Genomic DNA, 24586 nt, shown 5'->3' on the forward strand with positions numbered 1-24586 from the left:
AATATATTGTTCCACATATTTCATCCTCTGCAAATATGCACAAGTGGCATAAACACTATTTACTGTTTTAAGGGCAATCACAGCAGCTCAAAAAGATCCACTAGCAATTCATTGCTTTTCTTTGATAGTACAGATCCAGATTTTTTTTTTTGTAATCTGTAGGGGAATAGATTTCATAGGTACAGGCAACTCAATTAATTTGGACAGCTTGAGCACTGAAGTAGAAAATACGAATATAAAATTAACAAGCTTCAAGTAAAGAAGATCAGTTTGATTGTTATTTCTTCTCTTAGGGAAGTGACAATGTAGAAAGGATCCCAGCTAGAACAGTTAATGTGCCAATTAACATGTTATCAAAAAGCAGGAAGAATAATTAGATATGAACAGAGCTGAAGGTAACAAGAAAAAACACTGTGTAGAAGCTAGTACTGTGGCAATGTTGGTTAGAACATGAAACTAACAAACTGAGGAAGGCAACCGGTTTGGAATATTTTACACGTAGTTTTACATTATTTAAAGATTGTTGAATTTAATATGGATGTGAAAAACTTTTTTTTTTGCATATTACTCATTACAATTTCTGGATTTAAGTAATTATTGTAACTTGTTCAGCTAAACTCTTTTAAGTGTCAAAAATTCTTTGAACTTGTTCCATAGCCTAAAGAGCTTTTACCACCAGTGCCCTTCACTGTTTGCTCTGTGGGTGTATGTGAGCATCATCTGGTGGTGGGAAGGCACGACTGGTGTAAATGGATCTGTATGTTATTTACCTTGGTCCAGTTGTAGCAGATCTGCTCCTTATTTGAAAGCTACAGTTTAAAGACCTCTCTGATGTCGTGAAAAGCAAAAAAAAGCAGCAGATGCTGGAAATCTGAAATAATGTTAGAAAATACAGGGAATACTCAGCAGATCAGGAAACATCTATAGAAAGAGAAAAAGTTAATGTGCAGTTCAAAGACTTTTGGAGCCACCAAGTACACACCAACCATCGTGCACCCATTTACAATAATCCTATGTTTATTCTCCCCTCATTCCCCACTAACTTCCACCTCCTCCCCCATTGCTTCTACCCTTGATTCACCTACAAACCAGGAGAAATTAATCTATCAACCTAAGTATCATTGAGATGCAGGAGGAACTTGGAGCACCCAAGAATCCTACACGGTCACAGGGAGAGCATGCAAGCCCCATGCAGATACCGAGGTCAGGAATGAAGTTGAGTTACTGAATCTTGCAGGCAGCAGCACTTTTTGTTTTGCCACGTTATAGAAGGAGCCCATTCAGCTCATCAGATCTATGTCAGCTCTCAGAACTTCAGTCTTATTCTTATTCCACATTTATTTTCCTATCATCTCTTTCTCTCTCACATGTCCATTCTTATGATGCTCACATTCACCAGAGGCACTGCATTGCCATCTGTTAACTGACCAGCATGTCCCTGGGAACGGGGAGGAAACTGGAGCACCTGAGGTAACCCACATAGTCAAGGGAGAACGTACAAATTTGACAGAGACAGCTTCCTGATGTTAGAATCAAGCCAAGTTCACTGGACCTCTAACCATTGTATCACTGCACTGTTTCTCTCTGTCTAGAGATGCTGCTTGAGCCATTAAGAATTTTAAATATGTACCACCAGGCTCAAAGACACTTTTTGTAAGAATATTGAGTCATTCCCTTGTGCAATAAGGCAGACTCTTGGCCTCACAATCTACCTCACTATTGCTTTGCACCTAGTTCTCTGTTGCTGTTGTACGCCATTCTGCATCTTGTTAATGTTTTGGCTTCTACTACCTTGATTAACTGTGTAATGATTTAATTTGTATGGACACTGCCCATGATAAGCTATTCACTACCTTGGTACATGTGACAATAATAAACCAATTCCCATTTTAGCATTGTTTTGTTTTTATTCCTTGTGTATATAATCCAGCTGGGGGGTGCAGCCCTGTCAGGGACATACGTTGGCTTAGATATTTACTGGGTGTTTGCTGTAGTAATTTAGTAGTTTCAGACAGGAGTTTTGAATTTTCTCCATACTCTGGAGTTTGAATTGAGATGAAGCTTCAAACTTAACCGTTTTATCTCTTACTTGTGAAGAATCAATCCCATGAGATGAAGGTAGAGTTTTCTGAGCCCCAACTTCAGGGACAGCCTGGTGCTCAATCCAAAGGGAAGAGGGTTTCCAGTGACAGCTTGTTAATGATCCCAGCCTTGGAGAGAGGGGGTGTTTGGTATTATTTGGAGGAGTGCTTTGTTGCCAGGGAACTTTGTTAAATGTGATGTGCGGAGAGAAGCACTGCTGTCCTTCCTGGCTTGGGTTGTCACTCTGATTTTATTCCCATTTACCCTCCCACTCTTATCTGATGCTATGAGCGACAATGTTAAAATTCTCCCACTGCCTTTCAGATTGGAAGTTCAGATTCCCTCTTTCCTCTGAGCTGCCCAGAAAATACTCTACAGTTTGAAGAAGTGCAAAACATAGTCCTCGTATTATGGCCATTTTTATTACATTGCCAATATCATGAAATAAAAAAATCTCTAGATTATATAGCCATATATCTAGTAATATTTTGCACAACTGTCAAATTTGGAGCAAATTGTAAACTAGACTCTGAATGTTGCGAGAGGACCTGTGAGTAAGTGGGCTGAAGGGAGACTACAAAATTAAAGTACAACCCCTTGTATTCTGAAAATTCGTGTGAAAAGCCCATTGGAGCAAAATGGTCTTTTGTTCCTCTTATATTTTAACTGTCTGTGGTTGGTTCATAAGACATTTTGTGTCTGCAAGTCTTAAAACCCTCCTAGCGTTGAGGTATGAGGAAATAAGTTCAGAGGGGTCAATGAACCTGCCAGAGCAGCCAATGGAGCTGAAGCATAGAATAAAATACAATCACTATGCCACAATGCATTCACTGTAAGCATTCGAATAAACTTCCACCCAATCTTCGTTTTCATGATCCTGAGCTGTAATGGCAACCCTTGGTTATCCACACACTCATCCTTATAGCATTCATAATCCTTTAAATAATTCCAGCAGCACTCACCGTCATAAAGTGAAAGGATCTTAAATGCTGCCAGGTTAACAGGTACCTGCCCATTCTTATGTTTGCAGACTGACTGAACAATATAAAAATACTGTTAGTGCATGGCGTTTATAAATGAAGTTGCCTTGGGATTAGGAACAAGCATGTCTGGCCTCCAGACTGTCAAATAAGTTCAATGCGAGCCGGCCATATGGCAGGAACGGTGGTCTTTTTCTCTGTTGCTGGGTGCTTTCCAAACAAGAATGTACAAAATTATTTACCCTGGCACCTAAAATGTACTTGAACTGCATCGTGCAAATTTGAACATTCTCAACTTGTATGACAAATAAACTCTTCTCAGGCTTCCGGCCAAGTACAGTATCGGTTATAACTGATGTTTCAATGACAAACTCTGCTGTCTTCTTCAGGGATGATGCCTGGGTGTGTCTATTCCAGTGGTATCTATACTCCCGTAGTATATCCCTCCTGATTTGTTAGTCCTCATCCAATCGGGTTTCCATTCTCCCACCTTGTTTACAGTCGAATTTCAATTCTTACTTAGAGCGAGACTTTCGTCTTTGTTAAAATTCTTTTCCTCTAGTTTCATTTCAATGGTTTCCTTTACCAGGCAGTCCCAAAAACCATCAGCGCGCCACAGTGGTTTTGTGCCTTCAAAGTCAATCCTACGGCCATTGCAAATGCAGTGTTCTGCTACAGCTGATTTCTCTGGGTGACCCAAACAGATTCAACTTCTGTGCTTCTTGATGCGGGTTTCCACTGTGTGTCCTGTCTGGCCGATATACACTGCTCCACATTCACAGGGAATCTTTGACGCGCATAAGCTATGACCTGAGCTTCCTTACAGGTTAGTGGATGGTATTAATCTGGTATTTCTTTAGGGTCCTGGTGATCCATCCAGAAACTGTGGAAATATGGGGAATACAGGTGGTAGCAACAAGTTCCTCCTCATTTGTAGATATGACAGGGATCTCCCAAGGTTATTAGTAAGTAAGTACTTAGTATATAAAAATTCTGCCTAGCTGTAACCTTCAAAGCCATCTGCAGAGCTTTCCTGTTCTGAAACACATTGTACTTTTGGCTGCGAAAAGTGTGGAACCTGGTTCTGGTCTTTTTGGGAAGATACAATCCATGTGATCCAGTAATTTTTGTGGGTTTGGATAGAAGAGCTATTCATTTTCTATATTAAAGATGGCATAAGCTTGGATTCTGATCCAGTAGCTAAAGCTGAAGTGTTGCTGCCTAGCATGGTTAGTTAAATTCTTCAGAACCCAAAAGAGATATATGCTCACATGCGTATACATATACTGTAACTTCATGCAAGTCAGTAGGTTTATAGCTCTTATCGTATAAGCAATTATAGATACGCTATAAGTAATAACTGGAATTCAATTGCAAGCAAGTTGGGACATTAGAAACCTGTTTGGATGAGAACTAACCAATCAGGAGGGACAGACAACGGGGTGTATATACCAGCAGACTAGACATGCCTAGGCATCATCTTTGATGAAGATTCTTGTACCTGGCTAGAAACCGGAGAAGGGTTTATTCATCATATACGCCGGGAAAACACCAGATCCTTTTTTGATAGGAATACTATTTAAATCTCTTTGATGAGATGCTCAGAATTAGGTTCCATTTCTTTTGATATATATCCATTGCTCTTTAAACTTGGGCAAGCGTTATCTCTCTGGCTTAAAGTTGTGAGGCTTTATTGTGTGAAATATTCATTACGTAATATACACAAAAAGTGCACCAATTGATTGAGCTGAAGTGACTGGGAAAACACACTGGAACTACAGAGTACAAAGTCTAGCAGAAGGTGTATCAAGTACATAAATAAATTAAGATTTGATGCAATTGGTTTCCTCCCCATTGTTCTTACTTGGCCAACACCATTGCTACCACTAAACCAATGGAAAGTGGCAAGAAACCTAAATGTACATTTGACCAAGGAAAACTACTGAAAAATCAATTAAATTGATTCTTGTGCGCTTGCAGTTCAACGTTACTGGCAGATCTGGGACAAGGAGATAATGATAACTTTTCAACTTGGTTGTGAGATTGATTTTTTTTATATATAATCCTGCTTTCTAATACTCTTAAACTGTTACAGAACATCAAGCTTGAACTTTGTTCTTTCATAAGACAGTAGCAATACATTTATTTCTAGATGGAATTAAAAGGCTTAATTGCAATCCTAAATTCAGATTCAATAAAGGCAAATCTATTAACACCAAAAATACGATGACTCTGTACCCAGCCTAACAAGGAGCCAAAGTGATGCAAAGAGAATAAGGGTCCTGAAGAAGAGTCTTGGCCTGAAACCTTGAATCTTTATTCATTTCCATTGATGCTGCCTGCCCTGCTGAGTTCCTCCAGCATTTTGTGTGTGTTGCTTTAGATTTCCAGCATCTACAGACTTTCTTACATTTCTAAGAGAATGCGTACTGTTTTTATTATTGAAATTTTTTTTAAATGCCACACATAGTTTGGAGGAGCAACATCCTATCCTTATCTCCTTACCAGCCCATCACCTCCCTCTGGTGCTCCTTTTCTGCCGTGGTCTTCTATCCTCTCCTATCAGATTTGCCCTTCTCCAGCCCGTTATTTCTCTCAGTTATCAACTTCCTAGCTCTTTTTTTCACCCCTCCCCTTCCCAGTTTCACCTATCACCTACCACCTTGTACTTCTCCCCCCCCCCCAAAATCTCCTTGCACTGGTTTTTGCTCTTCCTTCTCAGTCCTGATGAAGGGTCTCAACCTGAGACGTCAATTGTTTCCTCTTTTCCATAGATGCTGCCTGACCTGCTGATTTCCTCCAGCATCTTGTGTGTGTTGCTTGGATTTCCAGCATCAGTGGATTTTCCTGTGTTTTTAAAAGAAATATTCCCAGATAGAAAAATACTGAAAAAACATGTTCAGCTTAGTTCTCTTGAAAAGTGGGTAAAATCCATCTAGGGTATTTGAAAGAGCTGAGGCCCTGCCAAAATCACAGTAAGTTTATTGGAATGCTATCATATCTTGGAAATCATTACAGTGTTTATATGAAAGAGGTTAAAGTACAGCTGGCTACATATAACCCTCCTTTAGTTTGAATTACTACATCACTTCTGGAATCTAAAACAAGAGGTGCTACAATAAAAGAAGTTAACATTTTAAAAGGACAAAAATATTTTCACAATATATAATTAAACATTATAATATATGGAATGTTTAAGCAATGGAAAAAAAAGTACTATCTCCAAGTCTGAATCAATCAAAATGCTCAGAGCAAAGCATCGTCATTATTTTGTAACAATAAGTTGGGTGGTGATTTCTGAATATGATGGCAAATAATTTCAAAGCTGCTTACCAATCAAGTAAAAGTAAAACCTAATTCTAAAAGGTTACATGGATAATTCATACTAGAATAATGAAATTAATATGATTTCAAAACAAAATCCTATCAACTAATTAACTGGAAACTAGTGCTTGAGACAAGCATATGTACAAATCTTATTGGAAGCTTTCTCAGCAGAAGGAAATTTGGTCTTTTGTGGTTATAAACTTGTTTAAAAAGTAACAGTTGTTGTGGGCCGGCTGGTGGTGCAATGACATTGGTGCCGGACCCGGGAGCGGAGGTTCCTGGGTTCAAAGCCAGTCGGGTAGGCTCCCAAATATGCTTTACATCCGTGCCGGGTTGAGTGTCGAGATCACAACTCAACCTCGTAAAATAAAAGGGAAAAATACTGCGAAAACATCTGTGTGAGGAGTGGTGCACCACACAGACTCTCTCTCGCTCTGCAGCTTGTAAAAAAGCCATGAAAAAGACATCATCACGGACGCACGCACGCACATGCAGACGCACATGCACAGATGCACACAGACACGCACAGACTCGCACGCACGCGCCAAAAAAAAGTAACAGTTGTTACAAAGTATGCAATTTCTCAATAGTGTTGGGGACCATTGATAGGGTGGACTTTTTAGATAGAGGAGTCTTATGTTATTGCTTGATGTTTATTTAATTATGATAGACCCTAACAGTAATAGTGCATTCCAGCGCCACCTTTGAGGACTTGACTTTTATTGAATATTATAGAGTCTTCAACGGCAATATTGTGTTTGACTGTGATCATTGATTATATACCTTCCATTTCCAAGAGGTCATTCCAAATGAATATACCAACCAAGAGGTTCCTGTGTGCTCAGGGGGTTCTGATCATATACATTTTGTATTATGTTTCTATTTAGCAATGCAAGTCCAAAGTACAGTATTGCGACTGGCATGTTAGGACTGATACATGAAAACATGGTAAAGGTCAATTCATCCTCCACAATCTGCCACCATTGCGGAGAATTGAGGTGGAAAGAAATTATGTCTTGTGGACCAGATTAGGTAAGAGGGAGAAGAAGATCAATGGGGAAAACAGGTAGGAATAGAAAGAAAATCAGAATGGAGAGAGGCTGAAGAGATGATCAAGTTTCATACATGCAGGAAGATTATACTGTAGTAACATCAACTGCCTGATTGGGTGCTTTGTCCCATATGTATAAATAAAAATTATGCATCACAATCTGGATGGACTTTGTAGATTTGGAAGTATTAGATCCATTCAGACTTTAAGTCAAAGTGAATAGCAAATCAACAACCTGTTTTATACCTGCTACAGTTTAAATTTCTATTTGTCTATGCACTTTATAATTTTTTCATGTGTACATACAGTAGAACAGTTAAACATGGTTTTCCTTGAATTTTGTTATAATATCATGCAATTTGAAGAGTGAATGAGGACCACAGAAGTAGTATTGGACTGAGGCTTGTGAATTTTTGCAACACTGGTTTCACTGAAGGAAATTGTAGATTCTTCACGTGCCTGTTTTAGGAAAAGACAATGTCATTGCTCATAATCTTCAGTAATATTACATCAATCTTAATGCACAAAGGAGCCATGTTAATTAATTACTATATAATGCATCGTTATTATTCTTCTCTTTCTCGGGAATAAAGATAAATTTACTTCCACTGCACATTTTATGGCTGATAAGGCAAATGTGATAACTGCAAACTCTTCTACAGATGGAGTGATGGGTGGATAGTGCACCAGATATATGCTTTTGAAGTTTTCAATACTGTTCTGGATGCTCCTAGTCCACTCTGAGTGGTCATGGGCTGAAGATTCCCAGCCTTCAATGTGGATGTTGCATTTTTGAACTGATCCTTGAATCTTTTCTTTTATCCACCTGACAAACTCTTCCCTTTACAGGAGCCTGGTGTTAGGGCACATGAAAGGTATGCTCTACCAAACATTCCCTGTGGGCAACAATTTGAGTGATGTTGTCCTGGGAGAGAAAATGATGTTGCTTTGCTTATCTTTTCATGACTTTTGCACTTGCCAGCGTTATCTTTCCTCTGCTTTGCAGGTAATAAAGTAGCTTGTGCTGCAGGTAGTTCTAGTCTCTGAAATGATAAATTGAGTTACTATCTGTTTCATCTCTTTAAAATATAATAAAACACAATTTATGATTCTTGTTAAAGTAGCTATTCCATCAAAATGCTATTTAACAAAGTCTACTCTATTTCATCAATCAGGAAATACGATGAAGAGGTGGTGTAGATGTTCACATGGAAACCAACTCAATTGGCATAAATAAATAGACGGATTCCATAAGAACATAAAACATTGGAGTACAATTACGCCATTTGGCCCATCAAGTCAGCTGCACTGTTCCATCATGGCTAAGATATTATCTATTTCAACTCCATTCTCCTGCCTTCTCTCCATAACATTTGACACTAATCAAGAACCCATCAACCTCCATTTTAAATATACCAATGACTTGGCCTCCATAGTCATCCATGCAATGAATTCCACAGATTCACCACCACCTGGCTAAGTAAATTCCTCTTCCTCTCTGATATAAAGGGATGTCCTTCCATGTTCAGTCTAGTTTGTTCAATATGTTTCACTGAGACACCCTCCTCATTCTTCTAAACTCAATGTTACAATTAGACATATTCTGAAACCATATTTCCGACTAAAATGATACACTAGAATACAGTGAACAGCTTCAGTTTAGAAAATGTACTCAGCTTCCTCATAGGACACATCTTATGTATTGCTCGGATCTAAAATGCAGAAGTGTGCTACTTGCATATAATGTCAAAATTCTATAAAATATACATAAAATATTGCAGTAAGTAGAAGAATTTCTAGGTGTATATGTTTACTTTGGGTCTTTTGAATTCTTTTGCTTGTCACAGTTCTTCTGATACATCTGAAATCTAGATTAAAAGATTAGAGAATTTTTGCTGCTTTTGACAAATTCAGGGACCAACCTAGGAGTTTCTCAATCCACTTCTCACCCATGTACTAATCTATTTGCATATAAAGTTAGATTTTTAACGAGTTGCTGTTGTGTGTGAAAACATTGCACTTCGTAGTAGCATTTCTAGAGCTTACATTGGGCATATTGTCACAGCCCTTCAAAAACATTAGAATTTCACTGAAAGATTAAAGAATTTTTGTATTATAACACATGCACATTCTATAACTGCATTGCAAATTTGAGATCTGGAGGCGAGTCAGGGTGCATTTTAGGTACGCTTCATCATTCTTGTATCCTGCCAGAAACAGTGTCATTCATTTAGCAATTCATTAAAACTAATGGCAATGTGTATGCATGGTGCAGAGAATGAGCCATTTTGTTTCATAACAGATTGCAGATGAAAGGAAACCATTCATTTTTTTGCCTTCCTGATGTAATTACTACTGAACTAATTACCTCAAATCACTGACATCCAGGGTCAATAAAGATGGAAAGAATTTCATCAAAGACCAGCAATATGAAACCAAAAACAAACCTTTTCAACAAAATCTACATTTAATTATCATGTATATTATGGCCAGATTTTAAGTTTGGATGCACTCTGAATATTTATTATTCTTTTCACAGCTTGATGGTGAAAACATGTACATGAGTATGACAGATTCAAGCCAGGACTTCATGCCAGGAAGCCAGGTGGGTTAATTAATCTTCTCCACCGTGTTTTAAGATGTAATTAGACAAATTCAAAGGATGCATTGCAAATAAGCATTGCTATCAGTAACTAGTGTAATCAAAATAATTATAATTTGCAAACAAAGCATTTAAACTGTGCTTTGGATTAATGAGATGTAGCTTGAACAAATGTCATATTTGGATGATTCTTAGATGCAAACATTCAACATTGCAATTAGTGCATTTTTTCATAGTAATCAAATAACTTTGTTGGCATGATCTTTAAAGGCAAATCTATTTTATTTTTGTAAAGTGTGCTCACATATGCTTATTAAGAGATTTTTAATTGTAACTAGTTTGATCATTGAGTGCAGAACTAACACTGAACACCTGTACAGAAATAATAATTAAGCCAATTTATTTTAATTGGAGGCAAAGATATGGAAATATTAGTTTCATATAAAATACAAATCAACAAATATCCTAACTTTATTCAGTCAAAAAATAGAACATAACTAAAGATCAGATTGACAAATTTTATTCCTGACTTAAGCTACTTGCTGTCAAAAGCAAATAATGATTCACACAATGTACTCATATGCCTCATTCTAAGGTATTGTTAACCCTTTCTTTGATCAACTAACTTAGGCTAGGTAAATGAACATGCAAAAACTAATTAATTCAAACTTGCAACTTTACTTTATCTTCTTTAATGTATGAAAATTTTTGGCATCCCTGGGTGAGCTCAAAGGAGAAAAAAGGTCCAAGAACCTGTTTTGAGTTGAACCACCACGTAGGTTAGGAGGATTGGATATCAAAATGTGAAATTACCTATACAGTTACCTATGCAGGGAAGAGTTAGAGAGAGAGAGCGGGGGTAAAGAAAATGAAATGCTGCAGGAGCGGGGCAGAGGCAGGCATATTAACTACATGAGTCAATTTCGGGCTCAGTGTGAACGTATCACAAAAGAGAAGGATGAAAGTGAAGAGGGGTGTTAAAAGTAAAACAGAGAAATAAAAAATGCAGTATCTGGATGTATATGGACAGCCAGGACTGTTAGTGCAGAAGTCAGATCAGTGGAGGAGTGTCGCTGAGTCTTTCAAACAGATCTTCTCTTTGGTTGTCCATCGAAATCCGATGACGACGTCCACTCCTTTAACGGTGAGATCTTTGATGACTATACAGTCCTGTCCTGGACCCACAAGCTCTATTGCAGGTGGGACATGTATATGTGGTAGTGGTGGCAACGATGGCTGCATTTCTCCTGGCTCTCTTCTGCTGTCTCCTGGTTGTCCTTTCTATCTGCAGAATACGAACCCCGTCCCTACACAGCTGTCAACAAGTGGTATAGTCAGCAACAACCTCTTCCAGGTCCTCGGGTCTAATCATGCACTTCCTTAAAGCATTCTTTCAAACAGATAGAGCAGCTGCAAAGTCAACTCTCAGTTAAGAGAGAAGTTGTGGTGTCATTCGGTTGGGATCTAAGTTTATTCATTCAGTTATTTTATTCACTGTGATGGCCCATAGGGTTGCAACAGATTTACTAGCATAACAACAATCATTATCATCATGAAACTGATAGGATCTATCATGCATGTGTGATTAAAATTGAAACTGTTGGCAATGGACCAGTGTGTCTCTACAGGTTATCCAGTTTTATCTATTGCAAACATGGGAGATCACCAGAACTGATATAACTTTAAGCTGCTTCTCAACCAAAACAAGCCTTAAAGTATTTCAAGAATTTTTTTTCTGCTACATGAGTTCTACATGAATATTTCATAGATATTAAGTTACCATTGCATAATTAACACTTTAATTAATTAACAGACTATTTGGTCCTTTAGACTTTATGTATCTGCATTTTAAATCCTTCACGAGTATTTGAAAATGTAAGGAATGTTGAAGTAATGGACAGAATCTCTATTTACGAAATTTTTGCTTCTACTGTGATCATCTCTAGTCCAAGCTTCATTTAGCATTCAGTATGGTATTTAAAAAAAAAATCAATTAAAAAATTGCTTTATGTTTGGGGCATGATATCTATAAAAATGTGACCCAACTAATCTAATCATGAATAAAGCCCAAGGCCTTTAAATCACTGCCATAAATATTATAATCTCAAGCACACTGTTGCTTCCAATCAGTAATTTTAATAAAACCAAAGTAATATTGGGAGGCTTTTGCAAAAAGGCAGAAAAAAAGGCTTGCAGTCACAGTATTGTATTGGGTCAGTCCACACAGCCAGATCCAGTTTAAAGCCCATGGAGTGTAAAATCAGAACACACAGTACGCCAAACCCTTTCCACAATCAGGTCCTGTTGGGCTCACTTTGGGTAATCAGATAATGCTGTAGCAAAAAGTTAAATCAAATGAGTCAATTCTAGCACATCTCAGCAAGACTGAGCTCAAATGTGTATTTGAGATCTCTGACTAATTTGGGCTGAATACCAATTTTTGGATGTTATCACATTACCTGGGTCTTGCAGAACTTGTAACTTATTTCCAGATCTGCATAAAATACTGAGGTTTTAAGCATGCAAACACGAGGAATTCTGCAGATGCTGGAAATTCAAGCAACACACATCAAAGTTGCTGGTGAACGCAGCAGGCCAGGCAGCATCTCTAGGAAGAGGTACAGTCGACGTTTTGGGCCGAGACCCTTCATCAGGACTAACTGAAGGAAGAGCTAGTAAAAGATCCAAAATGACTGGGAGATCGTTTTGCTGAACACCTACGCTCTGTCCGCCAGAGAAAGCAGGATCTCCCAGTGGCTACACATATTAATTCCACATCCCATTCCCATTCTGATATGTCTATCCACAGCCTCCTCTACTGTAAAGATGAAGCCACACTCAGGTTGGAGGAACAACACCTGATATTCCATCTGTGTAGCCTCCAACCTGATGGCATGAGCATTGACTTCTCTAACTTCCGCTAATGCCCCACCTCCCCCTCGTACTCCATCCGTTATTTATTTATATATACACATTCTTTCTCTCTCTCCTTTTTCCCCCTCTGTCCCTCTGACTATACCCCTTGCCCATCCTCTGGATTTCCCCCCCCCCTTTTCCTTCTCCCTAGGCCTTCTGTCCCATGATCCTCTCATATCCCTTTTGCCAATCACCTGTCCAGCTCTTGGCTCCAGCCCTCCCCCTCCTGTCTTCTCCTATCATTTTGGATCTCCTCCTCCCCCTCCCACTTTCAAATCTCTTACTAACTCTTCCTTCAGTTAGTCCTGACGAAGGGTCTCGGCCCAAAACGTCGACTGTACCTCTTCCTAGAGATGCTGCCTGGCCTGCTGCGTTCACCAGCAACTTTGATGTGTGTTGCTTGAGGTTTTAAGCATTCTTAGATGCAATTACAGCACTTTAACAATGGTTAGAAACCTTTAAATAGAAACAAATCACTGTTGCTGTCCATTCAATGATAATATTGGAAATTAAATGGCTGGGGAGTGGAGCTCGATGCACACATTTCTTTTATTGTTTACCTGGGCCGGAGGCACAGCTGGCAACATAGCATGAGTACACCAGGCACTATACTCAGGTAACAGACAAGTTCAGCTCTCTGTAGTGTATTGGCATGCTTGGACACCAGCTCAAGCTGATCACATGTAGGTAAGTGAGTTTAAGAGTATTTGGTAATGATTTTGCAGTGTAGGTGTTAGTATATAAAGCACTCGTACATTTCTTTCATTAACAAAGGTGTCACAAGCATGTCTGCTTCAGTTGATTCAATGTCTTGTAAAAATGGAAAGAATTATGAACTAGGCAGTAATGTGTTTATTTTCGTTTTGCACAGTGTGATTTAACCTCATTTATATATTGGATTATGTCTAAGTGTTCTGAGATAACATGCTTTTATCTTGCATAATGTATTCTATTACAGTGCAAGATAGTCCAATTTATGTAGAATTGGCTGGGGAATGACTTGTTGTATTAAAAATCTTTGGTAAATTGTGAAGAAGATAAATGAGCATACATCAGAAAAGAATAACATACAATTGATTACAAAAAGTTAAAGATATTTCACCTTTATGTTGTCAAACATTTTTGCGTCTAATTGAATCACAACTTTGAGAGAAAATATTGATAATGAGAAAACAAAATAGAAAAAATGCTTTTAGCTGGATCAAGGTTACAGAACAATTAATTAACTGTCAGCATTGTTAAAAGCAAAGATTGAAGGCTTTATTATATGGGATAAGTATTAATGCAATGGGGAAAAAGTCTGCCCTGCAGCTTCAGAGTCAGAAACCAAGAGATATCTCACATTGAGCTCTGTGTCAGTGAAAGGTAGATTGACAGTAATAGCAAACTATTTTTTGTTGGCATCAAATATGTTAAACAGTCTCCTTCAGTAATGCAACCTAAAGGTATTTGGACCATTCTATAACAAGTCCCTTGTTTATGATCATACAGTGCCTCTGCTTGTTGATTCACTTTTGGAACTATACATGGATATAGCTTTATGTTTCTTTTATACTTTCTTTAACATATTTTAACTGGTACCACAACACAATGCACAATATTTATCAATGAATGGAAACTTTCTTTGATAATTGGTATTTGGTATTCCTACGAAACTTCATCTACAGTGATGATCATCTAGGGTTTAAAAGTTCAAAACTCAATTTTACTTACCTACCAAAGCTGGGACATAAATGAAGTATATAATTGCTGCTATGACACATCTCTTGTTCTATACAGAATCCTATAATGCACAGTATTTATGAATACATTACCATGCATTTGACAATTTATAGTAGTATATTTTTCAGCTCCTTTTCAGTGACAAAAGTACATAACCTCTGGAAAACTGAGGTGAAAGGCTGGAAGTTGTGCTTCATGACATTTCAATTGACTCTTTACCCTTTTAGGTAAAGCCCTAAATATACTTTTGTCCTCTGAAGAAAATTCAGGTAAATCAATATTGGTGTCTTTACATATCAAAGATATTTCCTCTGAAGTTAAAATTAGTTTTAAAGTTAAGGATCTGAAGCTCTTTTCCTTGTCACGGGTACATGAACATATTGATGGGAAATCCATACATTGCATAGCATCTCCTTTCTGAGGTTTAATTGAAAGAAAGATTTGTACTGAAGTATTGGCCTGGATTATGGGGTCATATCTCAGGAATGGGGCTTACATCCACAGCCTTCCAAGACATGTAATAACACTGAATCTAATCAACCAAAGAAATATTTGAGCTGTATACTTACTCCTTATATAATCTCCAACTACATGTAATGGCCAATCCAACTACATGGCAATATCTTTCCGTTTTTTTTTGCTCTATGACCTACTTCGTGCAATTTATACTTTTAAAGATCCAAATATAATTTATTACATTTTAAATGACTGTAATAGCCAGTTAACAATGACACAATCACCATTTAAGCTTTGTTCCCTTTTCTAAGCCCCTGATTTCCATATGGTTCATCTGCACACCTATCAGCTCCTAGCGTCTGTCCTAACATGCCCTCATCCTGCTATAGACTGGCATTCTTTCCTTTACCCTCTTAAACCCAATTCAAGGTCTTGACCCAAAATATTAACTTGCACCTTTTGCTTACACCCATTTAGTCCATCCAGCCTTCTGTTTTTGTTCCAGATGCTAACATATGCAGTCTCTTGCTTTTAACTTTCCCAGCTAGTCTGATTCTTGACTTCAAGTGAATAGTTTCCTTCTTACTTGTTCAAATTCCTTTCTATTTGAGTTTACTAACTAACTACCCTTGTCCTTTTTTTTTCCTTTGTAACCTGTCAGAAGGGAAGATACCCTGCTAAATCTATGCTATTCTGAGAATAATGTAAGGGAACTTACCTGGCTCAGTAGATCATGAATTTGATAATTAACCAACTTTGTATTAATTTGAAATAGACTTTGAGGTACAACATTCAATAAACAATTTTGGCTAGTTTCAGTTCATACCTTAACTACTCCAGCCAATATGAAGATTTTTTTTCAGCCCTGTTTTCTAAAGCCACATAGAGAAGACATACAAATAGCTTATTTCAAAATCTTCCACAAAAAGAAAAAAAATGTTCAAAGCTGCACAAAGTTGACAGAATGATTGCCAGATATTTGTTTGTTCTTGCTAATAATATTTTTTTCTATTGATGTGGAATGTTTTAGTTCTTCCACAATTTTATCAATAATTCAAGATTATCGATAAAAGCAGGTCACTTGCATTTTTCATGAAAAGAGGAATCACAGCCCCCTTCTGCCATATAGCTGCACACAGCAATTATTACAGCTGATAAATTATCAAATCATGCTGCATGCTTCAGGGCTGTTGCTCATTGTAAGTAACAACATATGTGGGATTGCTTTTCATGAACTGTAGCTGCAAGCAAAGAGATTCTGTGCATGTAATGACTTCAGTGAAGCCACTGCTGGATATATGCCAGTAGTGTGAAGAAAGGGGAGTGCTGGAATCATCTGGTAGAAAATTATTGAAATGCAAAATTAATTTAATTAAATTACATTAATTTATTGCATAAGCGATACCATCTTATTCATAGCAATGGAAAAAGGCATTGATAAAAATACAGTCAGTATTTAACATTAGTGAACTGAAAATGTGCAGAAGGGAGAAGAATTATTTTCTAAGCATTCTGAAATAAGTTTGTAGTTAATCTAGGTAAAAAATTGGTAGTCAAGTATTTATTAGCTGGTGTTATTGGAAAACAGATTTTGGACAAATGTGCTTACTATAATAGAACGAAATTAACCATGTATTGTTATAATCTGGTGTAAGGTAAAACACTGGTTTTAAATTAATATTCTTGCAATTTTATCATGGAGGTTCACACAGGTGTTCAAAAAATGGGCAATGATTTAGCTTTGGAAATAAGTGTTTTTTTTCTTGTTTACTTAGAATGTTTGTAGAACTCTGCCATTGATAAGTCTCATTAAGATGTACCCCATTGTGGAAAGTTGCGGAGAAAACCATTCCGTGAAGTTTCTGCATACCTGACATTTACACAGATGTACTTTTTTACCAGCGGTATCAGTCAGGCTTAGGAATTCTGATTAATTTCCTTTCATTCACGAACAATTTAACTAGAATTTAATATTGTCGTGATTTAAGATAACAATAGATATGTAAGATGAATTTTGTCACAAATAATTGTATTTTTCCATTGAATCTCCCATTATTGCATATAGTTATTTCTTAAAATAATTTAAAAATATGGCTCATATTGAGAAAAATTTATCACTCTGAGAATGATGTTACCTGTACATCCCTGAACTTTTGCTACTTTTCCCTATCCTAAAATGAAGGTTTTCAGTTTTATTTCACTGTTACTAGGAACCCAATAAGACATCTCTTTTTCTCAAGCTCCAGATTTTCAAGCCATTCTTCATTGTTGTATTCTGAAGTGCCTATGGGTGACAGAGCTTTGTGTAATATTCCAAATTTAGCCTAGGATTTTGGTAGAACTGTGAGGGCTTAGAATTCAGTTGAATTGGTGTGACATTTCCCTCCACTCTGTTCGTTGGTGTGACATTCCCCTACCCCCATTCTAACAACTTTCCACAGGAGCACTGTTGAGAGTGTCCTGCTGGCTGCATCACTGTATGGTACAGAATCTTCAAGGCATCAGATCAAGTGACCCTACAGAAGATAGTAAAAACCGGTGAGACGATTATCAGGGTCTATCTTCCCCTCCTTGTGATATTTACCAGGAGTATTGTAGACAGAGTCCGAAGCATTGTTGAGCATCTCCACCAGCCATCCCACAATCTCTTTGACTCACTACCATCAGGAAGGAGATACAGAGGCATTAGGACTAGGAGTGCCAGATTGGGTTACAACTTCTTACCTCAATCTGTGAGATGAATGAATACCTTGCCACCACTGAGATCTCATCACTAGGACAGCAAGCTGTTAACTGATTACTAAACTGTTTACTATTTACCTTTGCTGCACACTACGTGCATTTTGAATTATATTTTATTACCTTATTTGTGATAATATTTTGGTTTATGTGCCATGTGTGATATGTTTTGTGGGTGCACTGTGGCCCAGAGAAACATTGTTCATAAACTTGAATTTGAACCTGAACTTGATTTGTTTAATTGTGCTACTTCCAACTTCCATTTCTTCACATCATATTCTATTTGCCTATCAACTGACATTTTTGATATTTTCTTCCTTGAAATTCCCTGACATCTTCTGTAAATTAACTACTCTTACATTGAGACGACAGTGGAATTTACTACATTATTTGAATTCTAAACTTTAAGTGTGATGAGCATGCACTTGCTTTGAAGGACAACATAATTGAAACCTACTGAAAATGTTTTCTTATTCGGTTAGCAAGAATATCTTTTAACAATTGTATTGTACTGGTCAATAAAGTTTTAAGACACTTGCAACCGCTTCTGCATTAGTATTGATGGTAATACATTTCTGTATTTTTTAAATATAAAGTTTAGAAATGTAATAAGAACGGCTATTTAAATATACAATAAATGCAATGCGTCAGTCTCCGATGATGTACCTGGCTGCATACTAAAAAGCTGTGCTGACCAACTGTTCAAGGACATCTTCAACTTTCACTCCTGCAGTCTGAGGTTCGAATCTGCTTCGAAAGGTGGGAACCAGCAATCATACTGGCACCCAAGAAGAGCAAGATGAGTGGCCTTAACAACTATCAACCAGTAGTTCTCACATCTATTGTAAAGAAGTGCTTCAAGAGACTGGTTAAGGCTAGAATTAACTCCTCCACGAGCAAGGACCTGAACCTGCTGCAATTCACCAACTGCCACTACAGGTCTACAGTGGACACAATCTCACTGGCTCTTCACTCTGCCTTGAAGCACCTAGATAACAGCAAAACATATGTCAGGCTGTTGTTACTCCATTATAGCTTGGAGTTCAATACCTTCATCCCGTCAGTATTAAACACCAAGTTTCTAAACCTGGGCTTCTGTGCCTCACTCTGTAACTCAATCCTCAAATTTGTCATTGGAAGACCGCAGTCAGTAAACATTGGTGATAATGTCACTTTCTTGTTAATGATCAACACGTCCTGAACACCAAAGATGTGTGCGCAGCCCTGTGCTCTCTACACTCAGGACTCCGTGGCCAAGCACAGCTCAAATATCACCTTTAAAGTCTTAGATGACACTACTGTTGTTGGTAAAATCTTAGGTGTGAGGTAGATGGTGAGATAGGTTGACTGTTTTGAGTGGTGTTGCAACAATATCGTACTCAATGTCAGCAGGACCAAAGAATTGACTGTGGACTTCAGAAAAGGAAATTTGGGAGAACACACTCCTGTCTTTATTGAGGAGTCATGTTGGAAAGGGTAAGCAGCTTGAAGTTCCTGGGTGTCAACATATTAGAGGATCTGGCCTGGGCCCAAAACATTGATGCAATCATAAAGGAGGCATGCCAGTAGCTTTACTTTGCTATGAGTTTCAGGAGATTTGGTACACCACCAAAGACTCTTGCAAATTTCTGTAGATATACCTTGGAGAGCATTCTGAATGGTTGCATTGCAGTCTGGTTTGGAAGCTCTAATGAACAGGATCATAAGAGTTTGCAGAGGGTTGTAGACTCAACTGGAAATCTTGAGCTAAGCACACAAAATACTGGAGGAACTCAGCAAACCAGGCAGCCTCTATAAATGTTGACTGTTTGTTCCCCTCCATAGAGACAGCCTGACTTGCTGAGTTCCTCTAGCATTTTTGGTGTGTTGCTCAAGACTTCCAGCATCTGTCGAATCCCTTGAGTTTGTGTCAGTTGACAAATGTACTGAACAGCAATGGAATTACTCAAGACATAAACAGTGAATCACAAAAAAAAATTCAAATCTAACATGACAGTTTCTCACCATGTAAGACAGTGATGATGAATCTGATTCAGATTCAGTTTATTATTGTGTAATTCTTAGGATCTTTCCTTTTCTGTTTGCAGAAAATCTCTGAAAATCAGACACTTGGGGATTTTGAGTCTGAGGACCCACACTCAATGTTTTAGGAACAGTTTCTTCCATTTCAGCATCAGTTTACTGAATGATCTCTGAACCCATGAACACAACCTCACTGGTTAGCTAATGTATTGTTTATTTATTTAACTCATATAACTTAAAGTTTGTTTTTTGTTTTGCTTGTACTGCTGCCATAAAACAAAAAAATTCATTACATATGTCATTGATAATAATGATACTTCAATCTCTCACAGCTATAGTCAGAGGTTCCCACCTTCTTCAAAAGGACAACAATTATACCAATGCCCAAGAAGAGTAGGATGAACTGCCTCAACAATAATCACCCAGTCGCACTCACATCCACTGTGATGAAGTGCTTTGAGAGGTTGGTTATAACCAGAATTGATTCCTGCCAAAGCAAGGAACTGAACCCACTGCAATTTGTATATCACCACAGTAGTCCACAGCAGATGCAACCTCACTGGCTCTCGACTCAGCCTTGCATCATTTGGATAATAGCAAATGTACCTCAGGCTGCTGTTTAGCATTCAAAACAATCATACCCTCAGTCCTAATCAACAAGCTTTAAAACCTGGACATCCCGCTGCAACTGGATCCTTGAACCCCTAACCAGGAGATCCCGGTCAGTGTGGATTGGAAATAACATCTCCTCCTCACTGACAGTCAATGCTGGCACACCTCAAGGACGTGTGCTTAGCCCAGTGCTTTACTCTCCCTACACCCATGACTGTGTGGCCAGGCACAGCTCAAATTTGTCGATGGCACAACAATTTCAGATGATGATCGGCTGGTTGAGTGGTGTCGTAACAACCTTTCACTCAATATCGGTAAGACCAAAGAATTGATTGTGGTCTTCAGGAAGGGGACATCAAGGAAACACAAACCTGTCCTTATCAAGGGATTAGTAGTGGAAAGGGTGAGCAGTTTCAAGTTCCTGTGTGTTAGCATCTCTGAAGATCTATCCTGGGACAACATATTGGTACAATTACAAAGAAGGCACAACAACGGCTATATTTCATTAGGAGTTTGTATTTGCTAAGTAACCAAATACATTTGGAAATTTCTACAGATGTACCATGGAGAGCATTTTAACTGGTTGCATCAATGTCTGGTATGGAGGGGGCCACTGTACAAGATCAGAAAAAGTGGCAGAAAGTTGTAAACTCTGCCAACTCCATCATGGGCACTATACACACCAGCATCGAGAACACCTTCAAAAGGCAAAGCCTGAAAAATGTGGCATCCATCATTAAGGACTCCCATTACCCAGGTCATGCCCTCTTCTCATTACTACTGTCAAGCAGGAGGTAGAGGACCCTGAAGACATACATTCAGCATTTCGGGAACAGCTTCTTCCCCTCTGCCATCAGATTTCTGAATGTACAATGAACCCAAGTATATTAGCTTAATATTCAAGCAACAACAGCATCTGCAGTATTCCTTTTGTTGGCGTTTTTAAAATTCACTACTGCGAAGCCTCTTCCGGTGTTGCCTACACCGAAGAAGTTTAGATCCTCTCTTCGACGGGAGTTCAGTGAAACCATCTCTCACTGCTCCCCATCTGTAATTTCTTCGGCTCTTCAACTTTTCGACCACACTTTGAGTCAGACTTGCTATCATAGCCATATTTCCTTTCTTGGAACGTGCCTCCGTCGCCAACTTACTCCAGTTGGCTTTAGGATTCGTTTCCGAGCCTCTCAATTTGGACCCTCTGAGGATTCCAGGTACTCACATTTTATTGACTCTGCCTCTCGCCGCTTCTCCCGTCAAGCTCTGAAGGCGACTCTCTCCGCCATGAGGAGGTACTTGGTGTCCCTATCCCAGACCCTTCCACACCTTCGGGACACTTTCTTCGCCGTCTGTAATGGTCCTACCCGTTATTTCATCCTCCCTCGGATTCACGCCTGCAATCGCCGTTTTTTTGACTTTGTCATGTTAGGCAAAGATCGCAAGATCCTACATCTACGGACTCCAGAGCCTGCTGGCCCTGAAACTAGCAGGCATGAACTTCAGATTGCGGCTCCTGCCATTGATCTCACCGGCTCCAACACCTCAGGGCATATTCAAAATCCGGACTCCAGCAACGACCATGGACACCTTCAAAGTGATTGCACAACCACCAACTGCGACTCCAGCCTTGAACTCCAGGCCGGGTCTTTATGTGCTGCTATTGTGACTTCCGACTCCCCTTCCCCCACCACCACTCTGCAACCCCATCTCCCTCAGATCCCACCATCAGCTCCTGGGTCCTCAGAGGCTCCATCTTCCTCTCACCCCAACCCTCCCCTCTCCACTGACACCCCGAGCCTCCCCCCCCCCCCCCCCGATCCCAGCTCTCATCCGTGCCGGGTCTTTACCATCCCCTCCGACCTTCAACTGTCTGAGGCAGAGCGCTCTGTCCTCAGTAAGGGCCTCACCTTTGTCCCCCTTCGCCCACACCTCAGCAAGTTCCATGTTCGCCATGAAGCGGAACTTTTCTTCTGCCGTCTCCGTCTCTGAGCCTACTTCTCAGCAAGGACTCTTCCACCCCCACCGATGACCCCTTCTCCCGTCTTCAACCCTCCTCTTCTTCATGGACACCCCGCTCTGATCTTCTACCTGCTCTGGATCTCTTTATCGCTAACTGCCGACAGGACATCAACCGCCTCGACTTCACTGCACCTTGTCCCCATTCCAACCTCACTCCTTCGGAACGCTCTGCTCTCCACTCCCTCCACACTAATCCTAACCTTACTATTAAACCCGCCGATAAGGGGTGTGCTGTTGTAGTGTGGCATACTGACCTCTACCTTGCCGAGGCACAGCGACAACTCGGGGATACCTCCTCTTATTTACCCCTCGATCGTGACCCCACTAAGGAGCACCAGGCTATTGTCTACCACACCATCACCGACTTTATCCGCTCAGGGGTTCTCCCATCCACTGCTACCAACCTTATAGTTCCCACACCCCGCATTTCCCGTTTCTACCTCCTACCCAAGATCCGCAAACCTGCCTGTCCTCCAAACTATTGTCTCAGCTTGCTCCTGCCCCACCGAACTTGTTTCTGCATACCTCGACACTGTTTTATCACCCCTTGTTCAATCCCTTCCTACCTATCTTCGTGACACTTCTCACGCTCTTAAACTTTTCGATGATTTTAAGTTCCCTGGCCCCCACCGCTTTATTTTCACCATGGATGTCCAGTCCCTATATACTTCCATCCCCCATCAGGAAGGTCTCAAAGCTCTCCGCTTCTTTTTGGATTCCACACCTACTCAGTTCCCCTCTACCACCACTCTGCTCCGTCTAGCGGAATTAGTCCTTACTCTTAATCATTTCTCCTTTGGCTCCTCCCACTTCCTCCAGACTAAAGGTGTAGCTATGGGCACCCGTATGGGTCCTAGCTATGCCTGCCTTTTTGTTGGCTTTGTGGAACAATCTATGTTCCGTGCCTATTCTGGTATCTGTCCCCCACTTTTCCTTCGCTACATGGACGACTGCATTGGCGCTGCTTCCTGCACGCATGCTGAGGTTCATTTTATTAACTTTGCCTCCAACTTTCACCCTGCCCTCAAGTTTACCTGGTCCATTTCCGACACGGCCCTCCCCTTTCCAGATCTTTCTGTCTCTGTCTCTGGAGACAGCTTATCCACTGATGTCTACTATAAGCCTACTGACTCTCACAGCTGTCTGGACTATTCCTCTTCTCACCCTGTCTCTTGCAAAAATGCCATCCCCTTCTCGCAATTCCTCCGTCTCCGCCGCATCTGCTCTCAGGATGAGGTTTTTCATTCCAGGACGAGGGAGATGTCCTCCTTTTTTAAAGAAAGGGACTTCCCTTTCTCCACTATCAACTCTGCTCTCAAACGCATCTCCCCCATTTCACGCACATCTGCTCTCACTCCATCCTCCCGCCACCCCACTAGGAATAGGGTTCCCCTGGTCCTCACCTACCACCCCACCAGCCTCCGGGTCCAACATATTGTTCTCCGTAACTTCCGCCACCTCCAACGGGGATCCCACCACTAAGCACATCTTTCCCTCCCCCCCCCCCTCTGCTTTCCGCAGGGATCGCTCCCTACGCGACTCCCTTGTCCATTCGTCCCCCCCATCTCTCCCCACTGATCTCCCTCCTGGCACTTATCCTTGTAAGTGGAACAAGTGCTACACATGCCCTTACACTTCCTCCCTTACCACCATTCAGGGCCCCAGACAGTCCTTCCAGGTGAGGCGACACTTCACCTGTGAGTCGGCTGGGGTGATATACTGCGTCCGGTGCTCCCGATGTGGCCTTCTATATATTGGAGAGACCCGACACAGACTGGGAGACCACTTTGCTGAACACCTACGCTCTGTCCGCCAGAGAAAGCAGGATCTCCCAGTGGCCACACATTTTAATTCCACATCCTATTCCCATTCTGACATGTCTATCCACGGCCTCCTCTACTGTAAAGATGAAGCCACGCTCAGGTTGGAGGAACAACACCTTATATTCCGTCTGGGTAGCCTCCAATCTGATGGCATGAACATTGACTTCTCTAACTTCCGCTAATGCCCCCCCTCCCCCTCGTACCCCATCCGTTATTTATTTATATACACACATTCTTT

The 24586-nt window shown here is 40.0% G+C and overlaps 1 protein-coding gene across 3 annotated transcripts in view; it reads left to right on the top strand.

Moving 5' to 3' along the window:
- tox (thymocyte selection-associated high mobility group box) overlaps nucleotides 1-24586 on the top strand; it is a 263891-nt gene that overhangs the window by 101791 nt on the left and 137514 nt on the right. For all 3 annotated transcript variants that reach the window (XM_072256787.1, XM_072256868.1, XM_072256699.1), the window contains exon 2: nucleotides 9980-10045. In XM_072256787.1, coding sequence (XP_072112888.1) covers nucleotides 9980-10045 — 66 coding nt within the window. The remainder of the gene's footprint in view (nucleotides 1-9979; nucleotides 10046-24586) is intronic.

The sequence above is a fragment of the Mobula birostris genome, chromosome 1 (genome assembly GCF_030028105.1).
Source record: "Mobula birostris isolate sMobBir1 chromosome 1, sMobBir1.hap1, whole genome shotgun sequence".
Taxonomy (NCBI): Eukaryota; Metazoa; Chordata; class Chondrichthyes; order Myliobatiformes; family Myliobatidae; genus Mobula; species Mobula birostris.